This window comes from Rhinatrema bivittatum, chromosome 4 (genome assembly GCF_901001135.1).
Source record: "Rhinatrema bivittatum chromosome 4, aRhiBiv1.1, whole genome shotgun sequence".
NCBI lineage: Eukaryota > Metazoa > Chordata > Amphibia > Gymnophiona > Rhinatrematidae > Rhinatrema > Rhinatrema bivittatum.
Genome location: NC_042618.1, coordinates 116,790,970 through 116,811,425, shown reverse-complemented (window position 1 = coordinate 116,811,425; position 20,456 = coordinate 116,790,970). Strand labels below are relative to the sequence as shown.

General features: G+C 39.5%; 1 protein-coding gene across 6 annotated transcripts in view; it reads left to right on the top strand.

The window, feature by feature from the left end:
* Window positions 1-20,456, top strand: part of SIPA1L1 (signal induced proliferation associated 1 like 1) — a 745,249-nt gene that overhangs the window by 339,854 nt on the left and 384,939 nt on the right. For all 6 annotated transcript variants that reach the window (XM_029598743.1, XM_029598739.1, XM_029598740.1 and 3 more), the window contains 2 exons: window positions 1,478-3,303; window positions 19,277-19,407. In XM_029598743.1, the coding sequence (XP_029454603.1) occupies window positions 1,803-3,303; window positions 19,277-19,407 (1,632 nt within the window). In that variant the 5' untranslated portion in view covers window positions 1,478-1,802. The remainder of the gene's footprint in view (window positions 1-1,477; window positions 3,304-19,276; window positions 19,408-20,456) is intronic.

Below are 20,456 nucleotides of genomic sequence, written 5' to 3'. Positions count from 1 at the left end.
TCGGACATTTTGCACAGCTTAACGCCAGGAAAAAATATGTAGTTATTTCTGGCGTTAAAGTGTGTCTTATGTTATCGCATGGTGCGATAATGCCCCTCATTTTCATTAATCCTGCCCAAACCCCTCCCCAATCCCACCCCTTTGAAAAATTTGCATTTGCACCATGTGTTACCATAACTATCACGTGCGTTCTGATGTTATTGTGGGCATTAACGCCATAAGGCTTTTTGATGAATGACCCTGTTTGTCTGTTAGTGAGGTTGAAGTACATTTTGCCAATGCAAGATTTTAGATCAGTTCTTCAGTCATTTTGAATTACTACTATGGATTATTGCAACTATCTCTATTTGGATTTACCCAAAGCCCACCTAAGGTTGTTGCAATTAATCCAGAATGCTTGTTGGGGTTCCTTATCAAGAAAATATCACTCCTATTTAAAAACAGTTGCATTGGATGCCCATTTATTATAGAGTTATGGTCAAGATTTTTGGTTTGGTGTTTAAAGTTTTACGTTTGGGTCAGCCTCAGTGTTCCCTCAAATTTTTGAAAGACTGCATATTTTTCTGTGTAACATTTTAAAAGCTAAGCTCAAATTTGTGCACTACGAGCCAGTATAATGCAAATATTGGGATTTCTTGTGTACGATGTGTTTTGCTGTGTGCATGGGGTTAGGACCTCTTTATGCATGCACAGCTTAGAGGAAACAAAAGCCAGCCTCAATATTTAAGGAATACCTTGTATTTTTATATCTCCGAATGGCCTCTACAGTCTCAGGGGGGGCAGTATTTTACAAGTCCCTTCTGTGAAAGAGGCTAGGTTGTGTTCTACAAGAAAGTGATCATTTTTTGGAATGATATGCCTGTTGATCTGCATGCTGTACCAGATTTAAAACTTTCTTAGAGTTAAACTCATAAGCAGAATATAAATATTTTATTTTTAAAATGTTTATACTAGCTTGTTTAATTTTATATTATATTTTGTTTTTATAGTTTTTGTTTATGGATTATGGTTTTATGTATTTTACTGATCATCTTTTGTTATCCACTCAGGATATTTGTTTACAGAGATGGCTGGCCAACAAGAAATTTTAAATAAATAGGTCAAAGGCCCATCTGTATCAAGAAATGTTAGTGATTACAGGATGTTAGCAGTAGGTTTTTATTTTTGGATCTTCTTTTATATATGTAATGTCTTGCTAATTGTGTATGTTACTTTGTATTCCACCCAGAAAAGATGTCTGGGAAGTAGGCAAGATATAAATTATTGCAAGTAAATAAATCTATAAATAGGACCAGAGAAACAACATAAAATAAGAGGTATTTTTCTTGCTTTTTTTTCCCCTTTAGGTAAAAAAAAATGTCTTTTAACTAAAATCTGTATAGATCTATGGTATACCTATACAGATGTTTTGTTTGCTGCTGAATCTGTATTTTTTTGTTACAAGTTTATAATTTTTTTTTCTTTCTTTTTTTTTTAGGTGTAAAACAGATGTCACAAAAATCATGGAATTAGTATTACTGAGCTCCATATGATGCCAAGACTATTTAGGGATCTCAGGTCATGATCTGTTTTTAACAATGAAGAAACTGGATTCTGAAGATTACAACATTATGAAGATTTAAATTACTTTGGTTACAATTGTACCACATCATTCAACATTTTTTTTTTAAACCAACAAGTTTTGGATCTCATGCAACCATTGTATTTTCTGGAGGTCCTTCTCCAGAAAGGAGCTGTGAATTTGAGCAACAAAAATGACTGTGTATTCTTTTGGAAGTTAAGGCTGCGTACATTATCAAATCATGACCAGCTTGAAACGGTCCCAGACTGAAAGGACTGTTGCAAGTGGGACGCAGGGTGCTGGGCCAGATGTCTCCTCCAAGGCCCGCTCCGATGATTTTTACATGAGGCGATTCAGGTCCCAGAATGGCAGCTTAGGATCTTCAGCAATGTCTCCTGTTGGACCACCTCGCAGTGAAAGTGCTCATCATGTTACTTCTACCCCTGGAGTTCCTAAGATGGGTGTTAGAGCAAGAATTGCTGACTGGCCTCCCAGGAAGGACAATGTCAAAGAAATGAGCAGAACCAGTCAAGATATAGAAACAGCAAGTTGTGTTGACACTATGTCCATTAAAAGCAGCCCTGGGAGTCAAGCTAGCTCAACTAGTTTGAACTCTAGTGACTCTGCCATGTTAAAGAGTATCCAGAACACTCTTAAAAACAAAACAAGACAAGCTGAGAGCCTAGATTCCAGGTTTCTAACACCCGAAGGTTACCCTAGTTCTCCCAGAAAAGCTCTTCGCCGCATAAGACAGCGCAGTAACAGTGATATTACCATAAGTGAACTGGACATGGACAATTTTGATGAATGTTTGTCACCTACTTTTAAAACAGGGCCATCACTGCACAGAGAATATGGCAGTACATCTTCAATAGATAAACAAGGAACTTCAGGGGAAAGTTTCTTTCATTTATTAAAAGGTTATAAAAATGAAAAGTCTGGTCAGAGGGTTCCAGCACCAGCAAAGCTTAGTGAACTGCTACTAAGTAGTGGAAACAGAGGTTCTGGGTACTCGTTGGATGTGATAGATGGGTCTGTTAGCCAGAGAGACAACCATAGACCTTTCAAAGACAGGGAAAAACCACTAAAAAGGCGATCTAAATCAGAGACCGGGGATTCTTCAATATTCCGCAAATTACGTAATGCCAAAGGTGAAGGAGAACTTGGAAAAAGTTCAGACCTTGAGGACAATCGTTCAGAAGACAGTATTAAGCCTTGGACCTGTCCAAGGTGTGTTGCTCATTATGATGTGCAGAGCATATTATTTGACTTGAATGAAGCTATAATAAACAGACATAATGTTATCAAAAGAAGAAACACCACTACAGGAGCTTCAGCTGCTGCTGTAGCTTCTTTGGTTTCTGGACCCTTGTCTCATTCTTCAAGTTTTAATTCTCCAAGCGGCAGTATAGAAGACCTGAACTCTAAAGAGAACCTCAACGTGGACCAGGGCGATGATAAAAGCAATGAGCTGGTGATGAGTTGCCCTTATTTTCGCAATGAAATGGGTGGAGAAGGGGAGAGGAAGGTCAGCTTGTCCAAATCCAGTTCAGGTTCCTTCATGAACTGTGAAAATGCCTCTTTTGAATCTACTCTTAGTTCACATTGCACAAATGCTGGAGTGGCAGTACTTGAAGTACCTAAGGAAAACCTGGTGTTACATATAGACAGAGTAAAGAGATACATTGTTGAACATGTGGACCTTGGAGCATATTATTATCGAAAATACTTCTATCAGAAGGGTAAGTTTTGATTTCAGTTGTCAGGTTTTTCTTATCTCCGTGCCATTTGAGAAGTAATTATAGTTAAGTAAAAGGAAAATTTCAGACCATTTACACTACATAAATATTCTAAATTGAGCAAATTGCCTTTTCTTTTTCTTTTTTTTTTTTTTTTATTCTCTGTCCTTTCTCAGGAATCAAATCTTTTGCTTTCTTGGCCCCTGTAGAATTATTAAAGAAGTACTCAACCCAATTTAAATCTGCCAAAATGATTCACAGCTTTGCTTAATATTAGTGAAGCATGATTATAATTAAGGTTCAAATATTCAGGTATTGTGATGTAAAAAATTATTTGGACAACTCCATAAAAATTAATGGAATGACCACAGATACCTGCAGATTGTCTATGGGAATCTGCAACATTTGGATAGTCGTTTTGTTCATGTTGTGAACTATGTACATAATTATAACCAGAGAAGGAAACTGATATCCTTGAGAGAAAACAAACATTTCTGATTTATCCCAGGATGTTTGAGGTATCGTCCATGAAGCTTTATTTTAATTTTGGAAATTGCATCTGTTGTTTTCGCTGAATTAGTGTCTATTTTAGGTGGCAGTCTGAACTGTTCCCTGCCTTGGAAGTATGTAAAACATTCCTAGAGTTGAATTATCTAGTCAGCTAATGCAATATGTGGTTCCATTGTTTATATAGTAAGAGTGCTTAGGATTCAAAGTTATGAATCTCTGGGTAACTTGAATTACTTTAAATAAATTAAATCCACCCTATTGACATCACAGTGATGGCATCTTAAAAAGCTGCTTTGCTGTTACAACTGTTTTGCTGATAGTTACCCAAAAAGTTCAGCGTTTTTCAAATATTCTTAATTGGTTTTAAACCATTTTTTTCCCAGATGTACAAGTAATTTCTTTGTACTATGACATCATTCAAAGTTGACTTATAAATTACTTTTCAAGTTTTTTGAGAGAAAGCCTAACTTAAATTTTCTTCTCTCCCTGCAAAAACAGAAAAATTTAAGTTAAATTTTCTCTAAAAAAAAAAACAAACTTGAAACACATTTTATAAGTCTACTTTGAATGATGTCATAGTCCTGTATTCCTCTTCCAAACAAATTCACATCTAGAGAAAGTTTACCTGAATATTGCATTGTAACCCAATATATTTCCTCAATAAGGATGTCACCAAAGGTGCTCGTGAGAAATTTGAAATTCATCAAATCCATTGGAAACCAGAAACTCATCAACTGCAGTATGCTCACTTTTTTTGTTTCATTTTAATTTTGTGCTAGCAACCCAAATAAAACCTACTCCATGCCCATTTGCCACCCTGTTGAGAAACTGACAGTGATGCAATACTTTTTCCTTTGCAGTATGCTTTAACTAAGGCTTGATTCACAAGAAAAAAATGTTTTCTATATAGGAAGATATTTGTTTAATTGTTTGTTGTCAAAAGAGAAAAATAACTATTTTAATAAGGTAAACCTTTTGGCAAAACCAATGTTGTAGTCCTCTAAAATATTTTGTATTTCAGCTTATCATTACAAAAGTGTCTGCTTTCACTCTTGTTTTTCTTTGTCAGTTTTTATCATTTATTATTCATTGTACATATTTTTGGAATAAGGTGTTCCTCGTTTTGTTATGGACATAAAACTTTCTATGAAGCCATTTTTTTATCTGTTCATGCATTTAGATGTAGGGGTATGATGCCTGTGTGGGATTGTGATTAGGGCCAGAAGAGGTAGTGCCTGGATTATCTTTAATTCATGATGGTGAGAGCAATTTGATAGGAAGAACTTTCAAAACCTAATATCTTAAATTTATAACAAAAATGAGAGGTGTTAATGATCTATTTATTTTTATTTCTGGTAATGCTGATTTGAAATTGGGGCATGTACCATGAACACCACACATTGTTTACCTCATCTTTATATTTATAGTAAGTGATTTAGGTCAATTTTGGTTCTCTGCAGACAGAATACAGTTTGTTTCAGGGAAAGGTTGATTTGTTGCATCTTAATAGATCTTTCTGGGAAATATTTGTAGTTCTGGTTTACTTTTATACCCTAAGCAACAAGATTCTATGAAAGGAGCCACACAAACTACATAAGAGATAGCCATACTGGGTCAGACCAAGGGGCCATCAAGCCCAGCATCCTGTTTCCAACAGTGGCCAATCCAGGCTACAAATACCTGGTACGTACCCAAAACCTAAGTATATCCCATGCTACTGATGCTAGTAATAGCAGTGGCTATTTTCTAAGTCAACTTAATAGCAGGAAATGGATATCTCCTCCAAGAACTCATCCATCCTTTTTTAAACCCAGCTACACTAACTGCACTAACCACAACTTCCCCCGGCAACAAATTCCAGAGTTTAATTGTGCATTGAGTGAAAGAATTTTCTCGGATTAGTTTTAAATGTGCTACATACTAAATTCATGGAGTGTCCCCCTAGTCCTTCTGTTACCTGAAAGAGAAAATAACTGATTCACATTTACCTGTTCTAGACTTCTCATGATTTTAAACACCTCTATCATATCCCCCCTCAGCCGTCTCTTCTCCAAGCTGAACAGCCCTAACCTCTCTAGTCTTTCCTCATAAGGGAGCTGTTCCATCTCCTTAATCATTTTGGTAGCCCTTCTCTGTACTTCTCCAATGCAACCATATCTTTGTTGAGATCTGGCGACCAGAATTGTACATAGTATTCAAGGTGCGGTCTCACCATGGAGTGATACAGAGGCATTATGACATTTTCCGTTTTATTCACAATTCCCTTCCTAATAATTCCCAACATTCTGTTTGCTTTTTTAAATTGCTGCAGCACACTGAACCAACGATTTCAACGTATTATCCACTATGACACCTAGATCTCTTTCCTGGGTGGTAGCTCCCTAAATTGGAAAATAACATCGTGTAACTAAAGTATGGGTTATTTTTCCCCTATAGGGATCACCTTGTACTTATCCACATTAAATTTCATCTGCCATTTGTATGCTCAATTTTCCAGTCTCACAAGGTCCTCCTGTAATGTATCACAATCCGCTTGTGATTTAACTACTCTGATAATTTTGTATCATCTGCAAATTTGATAACCTCACTTGTCTTATTCCTTTCCAGATCATTTTTATATATATTGAAAAGCACCGGTCCAAGTACAGATCCCTGAGGCACTCCACTGCTTACCCTTTTCCACTGAGAAAATTGATCATTTAATCCTACTCTCTGTTTCCTGTCTTTTAACCAGTTTGTAATCCATGAAAGGACATCGCCTCCTATCCCATGACTTTTTAGTTTTCTTAGAAGCCTCTCATGAGGGATTTTGTCAAACGCCTTCTGAAAATCCAAATATATTACATCTACCGGTTCACCTTTATCCACATGTTTATTAACCCCTTCAAAAAAATGAAGCAGATTTGTGAGGCAAGACTTCCCTTGGGTAAATCCATGCTGACTGTGTTCCATTAAACCATGTCTTTCTATATGCTCTACGATTTTGATCTTTAGAACACTTTCTACTATTTTTCCTGGCACTGAAGTCAGCCTAACTGGTCTGTAGTTTCCTGGGAACTACAGTATATATTTATGTATCCTCACAGATACATAAATATATATTGTAGTCTGAAAGGATGTTAAACCACACCATATTTCAAAGGAACCTGTGAGCAAGAAACAGGATTGCCAGTAGCATGGGGGAGGAAGATAGATTCTATAGGAAGGAGGCTAGTTGATTTTACTTGCAGGCTATCTGAGGAAAAGGTAAAGACTTTGGTAGGTCTTTCTCATTTCTTTCAGTAGGTAGCAGAACTAGAAACAGATACATGCCTTGTTGCTGGATTTCATGTGTTGATATTAGCAGGCCTGTGTTGAAGGAAGCATAATAAGATGGTATGGGTCATTCACTGGAAATTGTGTAAACATAATATCAGTGAAACAGAAAAGCAGTGAGATCAGAACTTTGAGAGAATTGTAGAGAATGAAGATGTGGTCACCTGAGAGATCCTCATCACACCCAAAAGAAAGATTGATGCAGGAAATTCCAGATATAGTGGTAAAAGGGAAAAGCACAAGAACAGCATTGCTGATAGAAGTGTCAGTACCAAGCATCTATTCTGTGGATTGCCTGGAGAGAGAGAGATGATCCTCAAGTATCAAATGATGCAGAGAACAAGAAAATGTGGCAGAAAGTTGTAGAATTGGTTCCAATTCTATTGGGCACCACTGTCCTGATTAAGAAGTACTTCCAGGCACATCTAGACTTGTTGCCTTTGCATATAATACTTTATAAATTTCAGAAGGAAGCTCTTTGGTGCATTGCAAATTTTAATAGGGGCATTAGCAGTGAATTTGAGAGATTTAGATCATACTTTATATACCCTGGAACATACTCTGGCTTAAGAGCAAGGTTCACTTATGTCAAGATATGCACAAAATTAACCTATTTGGAGACATCACCCTGGAAGGATGACTGGGAAACATATTGCCAAAGCAATCACCACTGTTATTCATCTGGGCAGCAGCAGACTTGTCTTGATCTGCAGTAAGGAACTAGTTCAATGTGAAAGTTGTCTGCAGATTGCCTCCTTTTTGTTAGGAAGCTAAATAAAGGTAAGAGAAAAAGAAGCTGCTGTGGTTTTCTAAAGAAGTGGTTGAAAAGTTAAGGGGAGAAAGGATAGCATTCATAAAGTACAAGAGATTACAAAAAGAAGATGAGCACAACTATCTGAAAAAGCTAGAGAAACTGAAAAGCTAGTTAGGAGAGTGAAGGCAGGCATGTAAGCTAAAATAGTTAATAGGGTAAAACGGGGGAGAAGGCATTTTTTTGTTTTTAGATATGTTAGTGAAAAGAGGAAGTGCACAGAATTGAAGATCACAGATGGAGGGGGAGATATATATGTAGAGGCTGATGAGGAGAAAGACTTGCTTAATTATTTCTGTTCATTGTTCACCAAGGAAGAGCTTGGAATAGGATCATAGAAAACTGCCACAAATAGGACTGGAAGTAAAGTAGACCTCAAACAATTTTCAGAAGACTATTTGATGAGAAGCTAGCAAAACTAAAGTAGGTAAAAGTGATGGGGTAGCCAGGAGCCAGGCAGAGGTGGTTCCTCTTCTCAAAAGTGGAAGTAAGGAGCATTCTGGAAACTATAGGCCAGTTAATCTGACTTTGATGGTGAGTAGTGTTTTAATTGTATTTGCTTTTTGCTTTGTATTTATCAGTTGTTACATGCTTGATTTTAATTGTCTGTTTATGTATGTCCCGTTGTGAGCCACTTAGGGTCCTTGACATAAGCAGCATAGAAATAATGAATAACATAAATCGCTGTTAAAACAGAGGATAATAGTTTCTGGAATCCCTGTGGAGAAGGTATAGACAAAGGACAGTATTGGAATTCGAGAGTATGGGTCAAGCTTTGAGAATCTCTGAGGAGAGGGAAGGGGCTTGTATGAGCCTTTTCTCCCATCATATTCTATTTTTCTATTTTATAATATACCAGGTATAGCTTACATTTAAGATTTTTAAAGAAGATGAGAGCATTCATTCAGTCTCAGATCAGATCATTTCAGTTAGACAAAGGGGTAGGCAGTACATGCATCTCATTTTGTCTTAAAGTTCTCCCCTGGTTCTCCTCTTTTCTCTCTCAGCGGTAATTTCAGTAACTATGGGGGGATACCTCCTCTGCATTGTCCTCTCAGGGCTCATCTTTCTCCAATCCTTTTTAACATTTACCTTGCCCCCACTCTTGCTGCTGTTGCTGATTTGGACGTTTCATTCAAACTTTATGCAGACAGATACATTTTTTTTCCCCCAATTTATTCTTTCGCTTTGGCATTAGAAAAACTATCAACCTGCTTGACAAAGATTAAGGAATGGATGCATAACAGACTGTCCCTTAATGTGAAAACAAATTATGCTGATATCTCGGAGTCAGTCAGAAGAATTTCCGTCACATTTTAGTTTTGAGGGACATACCATCCCAATTCAACTAAGTGCACATAATTTGAGGGTTGTCACTGACTCTTCTTTGTCTATGCACCCCCACATTGATAAGTTAGTTCAGTTGTTCTGTTATAAACTTTATTTATTATGCCTTTAAAGCCATTACTCTGTGTTGTCATCACTGGATTATTGTAATGTTCTGTTCTTGGGCCTTCCCAACTCTTATTTACAGGTGCTGCAGGTTGTACAACGGCCCGACTCATTGCCTGTATCCCGTGGCGCAACCATATCTACCTAGTCCTGGCTAGTTTGCATTGGCTAGCCATTGGCTGGTGTGTAAAATTTAAAATGCTGATATGGATTTTCAAGGCTCTGCATGAACATGCTCCGCCTTGTTTGGCTTCCAGCTATTTGGAAATATCAACAGACTCGTCTCCGCTCTTCATCGCAACACTTTAGATTCCGTCTAGGAAACTAATTTTTTTGCATAGTAGGCCATACTTTATGGAGTTGCCTTCCTGAGGAGCTGGGATCTAAAACAGATCTGCTTCGCTTTAGAAAGTTTCTTAAATCTTACTTCTCATCAGCTTTCACTGACTGTCTTTCCTAGCTTTTGGCTAGGTCTTTTCTTTCTTGCAGGCCGATACAGTAAGGACGCGGTAGAAAGAGTGCGGTAGTGCCGGGCGCACCCTCGTTTGCCGCGCGCACAGTTCGGATCACATACCGCTCGATACAGTATTTAAATGGCATGCAAATGCAAGCCACGTCCAAAGCGCGTCCAAGAAGTGTCCATGAAGCGCAATCCATTTTACTGTATAGAGCGCTATACAGCGCCTTATTCAGTAAAATGGGTGCGCTGGTACCTGTCATTTCAAATGACATTTGAAATGACAGGTACCAGGAAGGTGGATGGTTCTCCTACGCTCGGGCATCGGGGATTGCCAGTCCTCTCTCCCCCCCCCCCCCCCCTCCCGAAGCAAGGCGGAGGGCGAAAATAGACTTGACATGTTATTAAGAAAATAGAAATTGTAACTAAAGTAAACTTACTGCATGCTTCCAGCAGCCCCAGTCCTCTCTCCCCTCCTCCCGAGGCGCCCACCGTGGCTCCCCTGCTTCCCGGGGGCAGCCGCGGCGAAAGCGGCTTCCAGCAGACCCGCCGGCGAAGGTGCATGAACGCACGTCCAATTTGGGCGCTCAAGGCACCTTCGCTGGCTTGAGAGCCCAAATGGGACGTACAGGCGGTGCGAGCTCATCATGCCAAAAAAATTGCACCGGCAGGCAACTAGAAAATTGCCAGAGTGGCGGAGCCAGGGCCGAGGGGGTGAGGCGGCGGCTCCCCTACCTTTCCTGCATGCGGGGCAGCGCAGGTTCGCCTGCCTCCCTCCATTCCGCCGCTCACTGCCTCCCCAGCGCCATCTTGCAGCTTGTGACGTCACCCCTGACCCTTGAGCTCCCAAACGCCGGCGAAGGTGCATGAACGCACGTCCAATTTGGGCGCTCAAGCAGCGAAGGCGCATGAGCGCACACCGTGACCTGAGCGCCCGGATGGACCTCCGAGGTCACGGCATTCACTCATGCGCCTTCGCTGCTTGAGCGCCCAAATTGGACGTGCATTCATGCACCTTCGCCGGCGTTTGGGCGCTTAAGGGTCAGGGGTGACATCACAAGCTGCAAGATGGTGCTGGGGAGGCAGTGAGTGGCGGAACAGAGGGAGGCAGGCGAGCCGGAGCTGTCCCGCATGCAGGAAAGGTAGGGGAGCTGCCGCCCCCCCCCGGCTCCGCCACTCTGGCAATCTTCCAGTTGCATGCTGGTGCAATTTTTTTGGCATGATGAGCTCGCACTGCCTGTAGGTCCCATTTGGGCGCTCAAGCCAGCGAAGGTGCCTTGAGCGCCCAAATTGGAAGTACAGGCGTGCGTTCATGCATCTTCGCCGGCGGGGGCTGCTGGAAGCCGCCTCGCGGAGAGCGCCTGATCTGCCCCGGGCTGCTGAAGCAGGAGAAGGAATGCTGGAGGAGAGAGTGAAGAGTTGTGAGCCAAAGCGGGAGAAGGAATGCTGAAAGAGAAAGTGAAGGGACATTTGTGAGTCAATGTCCCTGTCCCTGTCAGCGCAGGCCCGTACGGGAGACCGGCACCCATGGACGCGGCTAGGGCAGGTGAGCGGGGGCTGGGGGAAAGTTTGCCCGTGAAATTTCATGGGCAAACTTTACCGCCTACCCTATAACGCAGGGGTAAGGGTAGGCGGTAATTTAGCAGGTTAAATACGCGGCTAAACTGCAGGTTAAAAAGGCGATAGTCGGGGCGCATGTTACTGTATGGGAGGGAATAGCTAATCGGAGCGTTTACATATCATATACATGCGCGGGCGGAAAGGGTTACCCGTTGATTTAAAGAAGCGGTAAGGATGGGTTAAAAGGGATAGTGAATCGCGGGTTGGACTTACGCGGCCAAATTGTGGGTACAAAGCGGGTTAGAAACGGGGTAATCGCGGCCATGCTTTACTGTATTGGCCTGTTGGTTTGCTGTAAATATATAAAGGGTGCAGTAATTGGTATAATTTATGGTTGTCTTAGTGGATTGTGTTATTGTTGAATATGTATGTTTTCTTGTAATCTACTGTGACTGGAGGATCAGCGGAATATAAATTTTTTTAAAATAAAAATTCATACGGCAACTTTAAAATGTGTGCATATGCCCATACACACACGTATTGGCGCATGAACGAAGATATGCTGGAATTTTAAATTGTGCGCGCACTTGTGTGTGTGTGTGTGTTTTAAAATACACCAACCATATTCATAAGTATGCTCTTAATTTTAAGAGGTTACTTAAGCAAAACTAGCAAGCATTTTGTCTGCTTTTATGGATTTTAAAACATGCTTGTGCAAGACACATTCCCACTTTTCCAGTTAGTCCACCAGTTTGTGCAGTTCATATCGAGGTCTTTATGACCCATCTGGTTCTTCATCCTGCAGGCCACCCAGTTGACCTGGACCCCTCACCCTGTCCTGTAAGCTCTAAAAGTCTAGATCTACAACTTGCTCCTCATCAGGAGCAGCAGTAAAGGTATACAGAGATATTGTTATACAGAGATCTTGTTTTATTGGGCAATGTGTTAAGGGTTTCGGTTTTAAAATACGGAGTTACGCGCCTATGTGTGTTGGCCTTACTCCGGAACGCCCATGCCCCACCCCTTTTTCACCCCCTTATTTTTCTTACGCACACAGGTACATATGTACATAATTTGAGGCTTTTTAAAATCCATGTTGCTTGCGTGGGGCCCACACACATGCATATGTGGACATTTTTGTGTGAGAAATGCCTTTAAAATCGACCTCTGTATGGACATCTTGAAAAGGTGATTGTCTTGTGGCACAAGGACTGCAGTTGCCTTACCCCTGTTTTAGACCATAGGCAAGACGTACTAAGCAGTTTTCTCATTGAAGCAAACTAGGAAACGCTCTTTAATAGTTATAAACCAGTGTCTGGCTTTTGTTCACGGTGGCTGGGAGTGGTACATTTAATACTGAAAAATTCTTCATGTCCAGGATTAGTTTTAAATAACTGGAGAGGATTTACTGACAGGATAACCTGTTACCTCTAAAGGAAAATCAACTTTTTTTTTTTAAACCCTTTTTAGATTTTTATATTATTACCAAAGATCTTTCTTGTTTTATTGGACAATGTGGCTCCCTTGTCTTCTAGAGGAGTTTAGCCAACAATGTTTTTAAAATAGTACTTTTATTTTCAGTGTTTCCTAGACGTTTTTCTTCACGCAGTTTGCCACACAGTTTGCAGTTGCTTGCTCTTCTAGATTAAGAGGTTCAATTTAATTTTTGTAGAATTTTCTCTAGAAGGCTCTTTGCTACAAGTACTCCAGATTACAACAATTTTAAAACAAATCTTAGAATGCCAACATTGCAACTCATTCTGCAGCCTTTCTTCAGGTTCCTATATCTCAAGTCCTCTTCTTTTTTTTTTTTTTTATTATGCTCAGCTAAATACCTAAACATGACTATAGAAAATTCCCCAAGCTGTTAAGAGATTTTTTTATTCTAAGATGTTTGCTCCTTGATACCAGGACCATCTGTAGCATTGTTTTTGAAGCTATTTATTTTTTCTGTCCAGGTTTCCTTTTACCTTTTTATATATATATATCTATCTCTTTGTCTTAGTTATCTGTTTCATCTTTAGTAGACCACATAATAAAACTGAGTTATATAAATAAGTTTAATATGCATTTGCATTGTAATATATGTTTGTCTTTCAACCATTTTTGGAGTTTTAATGTGTTTGATTCAAGCCTTCCTATTGAAGTATAAGCAAATGGTAAAACATGAATAGCTCATGAATTTTTTCAAAAGGTCCTAATTCTGGATTATTTATTAGATCAGCCTTTTATTCTGGAACTTATCTGCTTGTCTGTATCAGGAATTGTCGGCTGATTATACTTACTTCAGTTAATACTTATTGCCAGAAAGGAGTATATTTTGTTAAAAAAAACAAACAAAAAGTATAGGAGTGGCCTAGTAGTTGGAGCAATGGGTTGAGAATCTAGGAAACCAGGGTTCAAATTCTGCTTCTGCAACTGACATTCTTTGTGACCTTGGGAAGGTCACTTTATTTCCTGTTGCCTTTAATGGATTGTAAACTCCTTTGGGCAGGGACTTACTGTACTTGAATACTAATAAGGCAGTAATCTGCCTTGAGTATTAGTTGGAAGGGTGGGCTAAAAAATAATTATAAACTTAGATTAGGCAAGCAGGAAGCTGACATTCTTGATGCTTGAACTTTTAGCTGAGCCCTGCCGAGCTCTTTGTTGTACATCAGCAGCACTATAATAACTTTAAAATACTTTTCAGTTGTTGGAATTGGTTGAAAGAAGCATTTAAATGTGTACTCTAAATGTTCTCATTTTCTAAATTTTATGATAATCTGGTTTCCTGCTTGCTTGATTTTTTTTTTTTTTTTTGGCGGGGGGGAGGGGGGGTTGAGGTTTTTTACAGTACCTAATTAATAAGGCTTAGTCATCCATCAAGTTGATTGCTTGGAAAATAATTTAGGTATAATCCTGTGCATAAATTCAGGAATATATCTCTGGAAACTTGAACTGTGGTTAAATTATTCTGTGGTGAAATCATATTACTTTCTCACTCTAGTACCATGGTGTATGCATTTTTTTAGTGATCAGTCTAGGAGGATCAGCCATTATGAACCTTTTTTCATTCATGAATGCAGAGGAGGAAGGATTACTATAATTTTAGGGAAGAATAAGGGTCTCAAGTCATCTTTGACCCTGAAGTTTGCGAATGCCTGTTCCTGCGATTCCCTATCTTTTTTGATGAGATTGCTTGTTGGCAGGCTGCCATGCACCTGTATGGTGTAGAGTGGGATTAATGCACTGACTTGAGTGTATTGTTGGTGTTGCACTGAAAACATCCTACCTGATAGCAGCTGGAGATTTTAATCTCTATGTTGAAGATCAGGCTAATTTAGTGGTTCAGAGTTTCCTGATATCTTTAGCTGATGTTGATTTACATTAAGAAGTAAATGCACCTGTATATGCTGGAGGTCATTGGTTAGATTTGGTGTTTGGATCTGGACTGTTAAAGACAAATTGTGAGCGGAGGTTGTGGGGTTCCCAGGATGTCTTTTTTACTGATCATATTCTTTCCGTTTCCTTTTCTGTGCACAAAGATTATGGGGACATTGTTATAATTAGACTAGTATATTAAGGTGCACTTGGTAGAGCACACAGTTCATCCCACAGTTGTGCATACATGTTTGTGCGCAAAATTTACTTCTGATGCAGCAAGGAGTTTTGCATACAAAAAGTGTTCACAATGTGCATTTCTTAGCACCCTTGCATGGAAATTGAATGCTAATGATGGCATTAGCTGTTAACCCCCTAATGCAGAGAGATGTGCAGGCTTATCTCATGTTTTCATAAGTGCTGGAGTGCTTCTAGTCCAAGGTCGAGTAAAGTTTCCAAGGCTGTCTATGGGCGGAAGTGGGAGTTCTGGTGCTGGGACTTGTAGTCCATATTTTATGTGCAGGAAACATATTTTCTGTGCAAAACACATGTTTTCTGTGCATAAAATAATTTATGTACACACAATTTTTTTGTGTGCATACATCTTATTTTATGTGTTGAAAACTTTGTGTGCATAAACCATGTTTTCTGCATGTAAAATATTATTTATGAGCATAAATCATGCTTTGCAGTGTGCTAAGCCTTTTCTTTGCACACATTTTCTGATTTGTGTGCATCATTGAACTATTAGCATACCATTACCTTATTGCATCAGGAATTTAAAAAAATGAACTTGTGCATTAGGAAACAGTGCATTGAATTTCAGCTCCCGATTTTAATGCATAGCTTTTTACATCGGTCTCATTGTTTCTAGAATTTTATTGGCTTCTTATCTCTAGTGGAACAGCAGCAACTGCTCTCATCTCTTTGATGGAGAACTTTTTATTTTTCTCCCCATTCTCTTAGGACTGATCTTTGCCTATCACAGGTTGTGCTCTTTTGTCAACACTCCACTGACAGGTAGCACTCATTCCTTATCCTCAAAATGAGCAACCCTGTCAATCCTAACAGAAGGACCCCGAAGATATTTATGTCCCCAAAGACGTCTTTTATGTTCTAGGGCTGGTTATTGAGAGACCAATAAAAGCAGATGCAAAAGCCACTATTGTAGCAGTACGTCGGCTGTTTTTTGGGTAGCAAGTTAAAAGTAAGAGTGGTATGGTTTGACAGATGTTCATCTACTTCTCATGTTTTCAGGTTACTACTGAAAGCACCAGGACCCCACTTTAATATCAGTGTAGCAATTAGTCTAGCCACATGAGGACAGGATAATAAATAAGAGTTCTTATATGGGTTTCAAATAAGTTTTTGCCATAAATCTATTCAAGAACTACAAGAGATCACAGAAAGAGTAAGACAAGCGACAGTATCTGTAGAAACTGTGCAAGCAGGAGAACAAAGATGCAAATGGTTGAGAAAATAGCAAGATGAAAAGGGAGGATGACATTTTTTTAGTTATGTTAATTTTAGAGGAAGTAAAGTGGCATTGTAAGACTCTGAGAGGAAGGAGAGAAATATGTCGAGGTTGATAAAGAAAAAGTAGAACTGCTTGACAAATACTTCTGTTCTGTGTTAACTGAGGAAAGGCCAAGAGTAGGACCACAGAAAATGAACATAAGTAGAATTGGAAGTGAGGTAAACCTCAAAAGATATTTAGAAGACTGGTTCTAGAGGAGATAGCTAAACTAAAAGTATATAAAGTGATAGGAACAGATGGGCTGCATAGGAGGATTTTAAGGGAATTGAGACGTTTTGGCAGCTCCACTGGCTGACCTTTTTAATGTCTCTTTAACATCAGGAGTAGTTCCAGAGGACTGGAGACAGGCGGGATCTACAGGCCTGATAGTCTGACCTCTGTAGTAAGTACATTAATGAAATTGCTGCTAAAACAGAGATCATGCAGTTTCTACAATACAAAGGATTACAAGATCTGAGGCAGTATGGCTTTACCAGAAGTAGATCTTGTCAAGCAAATCTGATCAATTTCTTTCACAGGGTGACCATAAAGTGGACTCAGGGGAGGGAGAGTGTTAGATTTCAGCAAGGTTTTTGAAACAATTCCACAGAGGTGACTTATAAATTAGAGTGCCCTTGCTTTGTCATAAAGTGAATGACTGGGTTAGAAGCTGGTTGGATAGGAGACAACGAAGTATAGTGGTAAATGGAGCTCACACGGGGGGGGGGGGGGGTGTCATCAGTGGTATGACATAGGGATCAGTTCTTGGATGTTCTTGTAAGTGATATTGTGGAAGGACTATTCGGAAAGGTTTGTCTTGCCTTTTTTTTTTTTTTTTGCGGATGATATCAAAATCTGCAACAGGATAGGCAGTCGGGAAAGTGTGGAAAATGTGAGGCATTTTCCACACTTAGCATGTTAGCAGCTAAGATTAAATGCTAAAATATTACATTTGTTCCTCAAAAAAACCCCAAGGCAGTGGTACAACATAAGAGATGAAATTCTATGTATAAAACCAGAGTGGGATATAGGGGTGATTGTTTATGATGATCTTAAGTTGGACAAACTTTAACTCCCCCCCCCTTTATTTGTTTTGGCGAATTGTTGCTCCTAGGGGCACACAACTAATTTATACTCTTCAGGGGCTGCTCTGGCTAACCATTCCATCTCACGCTGACTTTTAATCCCCTGGGGGACTTTCTTTATGGGGGGAAGCTCTCGCTTATGGCCCAGACAATGAGAAAAGCTCATCAGTGTGCACAGTACTGTATGTGCTTCTCATGGGGTGAGAGGCTGAAATGATTGTCTGGACTAGGTCTGGGTGTTTATTATTATCAATCAGTAAACTATTTTAAAGTCCATTATCCAGATGTATGGGTTTACATCTGACTGATGGTACAGGTATAATTCTGGGTAGGTAGGTGTCCTTTTACCAGACCTCTTGGTAGAGCCCATGGTGATTTTATATGTGCGAACTCTCCCAGCAGCTGACCGGGAATCCTATTAAAGGGGTCCCCCAAGTCGCTTAAAAAATTTGACCTTTAGTTAATCTTCTTCTGTGGACACCCAGCCTGTCCTGGTCCCTTGGTGCTGGTGGAGATCCGTTTGGGGTCTCCTGCTCTTGATCTTCTTTTATACTTTAGTTGTTACTGCAGGGCATTACTCTTGGGGGAAAAATCTTTGGGATCAGTTCTCAGCTCTGCAATTCCAGTGGGGAAGGGGGATCCAAAACCTCCCCATTCTCTTTAAGTCCAAATAATACTTTCAAAAGTTAAAATGGATATCTTATCTGCCCTCACTGTCTCTTGCAGTAGGATCCATTACTGGTGCTTGCCTACCTAGGGTTTAAAGTAGACTCACAGGTCTTTTGTCCCCTGTAGAGAACCCCCTTCTCCCCCAATGCGTATCAGGCTTAAAATCTATCTCTCTGTAAAATAGAAGAAGGATCCTCAGGCAGGGAGTGCACTTCTAAAAGAAACTCCTTTGGATGAGAATGGAAGGCCTCACCAGAGTGTGGAAAAAAATAATTTTGCTCTCTGACTTCTCTTTAACTGAATCCCACAGGGTCTTAAAATGGCTGGGTTAAATACTCTTCGGGCATGCAGTCCAGACTCTCCAGGTAGGAGAGACTGAGGAATATGGATGGCTTCTCACTAATGTATTAAATTACAGGGTCAGTAACATCTGGTGGCCAGACCAAGCGGGTCTGCCACAAATCAAATGGATAAGGTAATGGCAAAAGCCAGAGATGTTTTGGTGCATAGGAATAGGCATGATGATTTTGCCTCTGTATAAATCCCTGGTGAGACCTCATTTGCAATACTGTGTATAGTTCTAGAGACCACATTTTCAAATGGATATAAAGGGGATGGAATTGGTCAAGAGGGTAGTTAACTAAAATGGTCAGTAATCTTCATTGCAAATCATATGTGGGCAGACTTAAATATCTAAACATGTATAACCTAGAGGACCGTGGGTGGGGAGATATGATAAAGACATTAAAATATCTCCAAGATAACAGTGCACAGGAGGCAGATCTTTCAATGGAAAGGAGACTCTAGAACAAGGGGTCATGGATTGAGGATGAAAGGTGGTTGATTGAGGAGTAATCTAAAGAAGTATTTCTTTATAGAAAGGTGATGGATGGATGGAACAGCTTCCCAGTGGAGATGGAGGCAAGGACAATATCTGAATTATAGAAAACATGGGTCAAATACAGGGGATATTTGCGGAAGTGGTAAGGATTGAAGAGCAGAGTAGTTGTGTGGCTGGACCGACAAGATGGGCCCTATGGTCTTTCTGTTGTCATGTTTCTATGTAGAATGAGGCCTCTAACTTGGTATGCATTTAGTTGTTTTTACTTTTGTTGAGTATATCACTAATTTAATTGGTCTGCTCTCATCTGATGAATCTAAGTGAGGAAAAGGTTAACGTAATGTAAAAATATATATAAAGCTCTAATCTTTTTTTTTTTTTTTTTTTTTTTTTGAAGAACACTGGAACTATTTTGGAGCAGATGAGAACCTAGGTCCAGTTGCTGTGAGCATTCGTAGAGAAAAACTAGATGAAACAAAAGAAAATGTCCCTCAGTACAGTTATCGCATCATCTTCAGAACCAGTGAGGTAAGTGATATAGGAATACAGTAGAATAATCAGCAATATAATCAGGTTTATATATTGTATTTGGATACTGATGTGTTAATTGCAAACTTTGTGAAAATTCTAACTATTTGCAGTAAGCAGTTCTCCCAGAAATAGAATATCTCCAATGTTTAAACCTGGACTTTGATCCTTAAGTGAAGGATGATAATCAGTATCTTGCATAGAAATCATTGCCACATGATGTGGATGGATTAAAGAGCCAAAAGGTAGATTTTAATATGCTAGCGTGGATGTCCACGTGCACGTGATTCTCACACGCACACATGGATGCACTAATTTTATAACATGCGCACATGTTATAAAAACTGCTACCCGCGCACACATACATGTCCGATTTTATATCTGCATGCCTATGTGCACGCAGGTGCCGAATCGTGCGCATAGGGGTGGGGAATTTTACAACATGTGCATGGTGACACGATTGGCCCTTTGCACAGTTGCCTCCCAGTACGCCCCAATATATATTTTTTAGCAAGGCCATGGGATTACTGACTTCTAGGTGTTTAAAAAAAAATAAATTATATATAGAGATATATGTAGATATATCTATCTCTATCTCTCTGTCTATGTCTCTCTCTATTGATCTGTGCTCCTAATAAAACAAGCCCAAATGTGATTGATGATAATGCTAAAGTTCATATAATACACTACCCAAATGTTTAGCTTTATGTAGTATTTAAGTAAATGGAAATTTTGGAATGGCAAGGGGTGTAGTTTACAAGGACATTTGTTCTCTGTCAATATCATTCTTAGAGACAGTATTTTCATGTTGAGTTTCTTAATCTCTCATGGACAGGCTTTACTGTCACTTTAAAGTTCCTTCTTAAATTGTGTGGCCTATTTTTGCTGTTTAAAATTTTAGCTGCCTTTTGCTTTTTTTTTTATTAAAGTAAAGCAGATGTACCTACTGTACTCCCTATAGAAAACCTGATTGCTCCAGGCTAAGTTTATCAGGATATAAGCAATGAATTCACTCTGTATTTTGCTATAAACCACTATTTTTCAATATA